The sequence below is a fragment of the Phytophthora parasitica genome (assembly GCF_000247585.1).
Source record: "Phytophthora parasitica INRA-310 unplaced genomic scaffold supercont2.7, whole genome shotgun sequence".
Taxonomy (NCBI): Eukaryota; Oomycota; class Peronosporomycetes; order Peronosporales; family Peronosporaceae; genus Phytophthora; species Phytophthora nicotianae.
Genome location: NW_008648993.1, coordinates 8531 through 9886, shown reverse-complemented (window position 1 = coordinate 9886; position 1356 = coordinate 8531). Strand labels below are relative to the sequence as shown.

General features: G+C 51.1%; 1 protein-coding gene across 1 annotated transcript; it reads right to left on the bottom strand.

Annotated features, from left to right (window-relative positions):
* Window positions 1-226: 226 nt before the first annotated feature.
* On the bottom strand, window positions 227-1191 carry PPTG_04998 (hypothetical protein; the record flags this gene model as incomplete). The annotated part of the gene is made up of 4 exons (XM_008898441.1): window positions 227-350; window positions 427-623; window positions 717-924; window positions 1004-1191. 4 exons carry the CDS (start codon window positions 1189-1191, stop codon window positions 227-229), a joined length of 717 nt encoding a protein of 238 aa, XP_008896689.1.
* Window positions 1192-1356: the final 165 nt, after the last annotated feature.

Below are 1356 nucleotides of genomic sequence, written 5' to 3'. Positions count from 1 at the left end.
CATTATTTGACGCCAATAAGTTGTAAATAAAAGTAAATATCACTAAATGCACGTACGTACCTAGATAGGTGGAATACGACTCTTTTTTCGCGATGAGACCGTCGAAGCACACTCGTACAAGCAGGTTGACGTCACCGCCCTGTAGCGCCTTGGATACGGACTCAGCTTCCTTCAGCTCACCAAGAAAGTTCTTCAGACGCCTCTTTACCCCGAGCGAGGGCAGCAGCTACGCGAACTCTTCATCGTCAGCGTCCAGAAATGGGAGGAGCTCGAAAAATCGATTGAGCATCGCAAAATTGGAACCCCACCGTGTTTGCTGGCGAATGATTGGTCGGAGACTAGTCTTTAATCTGTAGCATTAAAACAAATCAATAAATACATTTTCACAAATTTGATATAAAATTACACAAAACATCACGAACGTACCGTAGTTTCGCGGATTGTGTTAACGTGCGTAGTTTCAACATTAGGGTCTGGACTAAGTCAAGATCACCAGCATGCTCCTTCAGCTGTGCAGCGACCGCTCGGCTTAGGCGATGGCTAGCACAGCCGATCCGCGGAATGTCCATAAGGGTGGCGAGCCGGTGGTTGGCGGTGCAGTTATCTCCTACCAGGAAGACACACTGATTTAGACGCTTGTTGTAGTCTCACAACAACATCGTGTCTAAAAAGACCTGATGCGTTGCGGCCGACAAATCGTCGGTCCTTTCATTTACGAGTGGAGCCATGCTGAGAAGAGGACAACGAACTTCCTCGCCCACCTCATACCTAGCCAAAACAGCGATAAAATGCTGCGAGGCATGGCTCCATCCGTCAAAAATGATACCGAAGCGTTCCAGTAGATCGACAGCGATTGCACGCTCGACGGAGCGTGTCACCGCTTCCAGGGAACGACGGAGCGTGATGGGCTCCAGGTTCGTGTACCTGGTAATATATCGCCAATTGTATAGGATGTTTGTCAGTTGGTCAGAAAGTACTAACACATAGTTAATTTTGAACGTACCGTCGTGCAAGCCTGTTCTCACAGAATGAGAGGGGCAGGTTGCCCATGACGATCCACTCCAGCCACCCAAACCCAAACGTGTTCTGGGCGGAGTGGCGGACGTAATGCAGGAGAGACCCAGTCTCTCCGGGAGTTGCAGCCAGCATCTCGGCGGCAAACGTGGGGTGCTCGCGCCTGATATGCTGCATCAGGTTCGTGTATCCCGAGCCAGGGGAACGCTTCTGGACCGCACCGCACCGACAGCGAAAGTACTCAAGAATAACCTCGTCGTACTTGTCGCGGCACGGCCGGAAGAAGAAGTTGGCCACTTGTTTGTTGGTGAAGGTGGCAGGGCGTTGGGTGCGAGCGGAAGG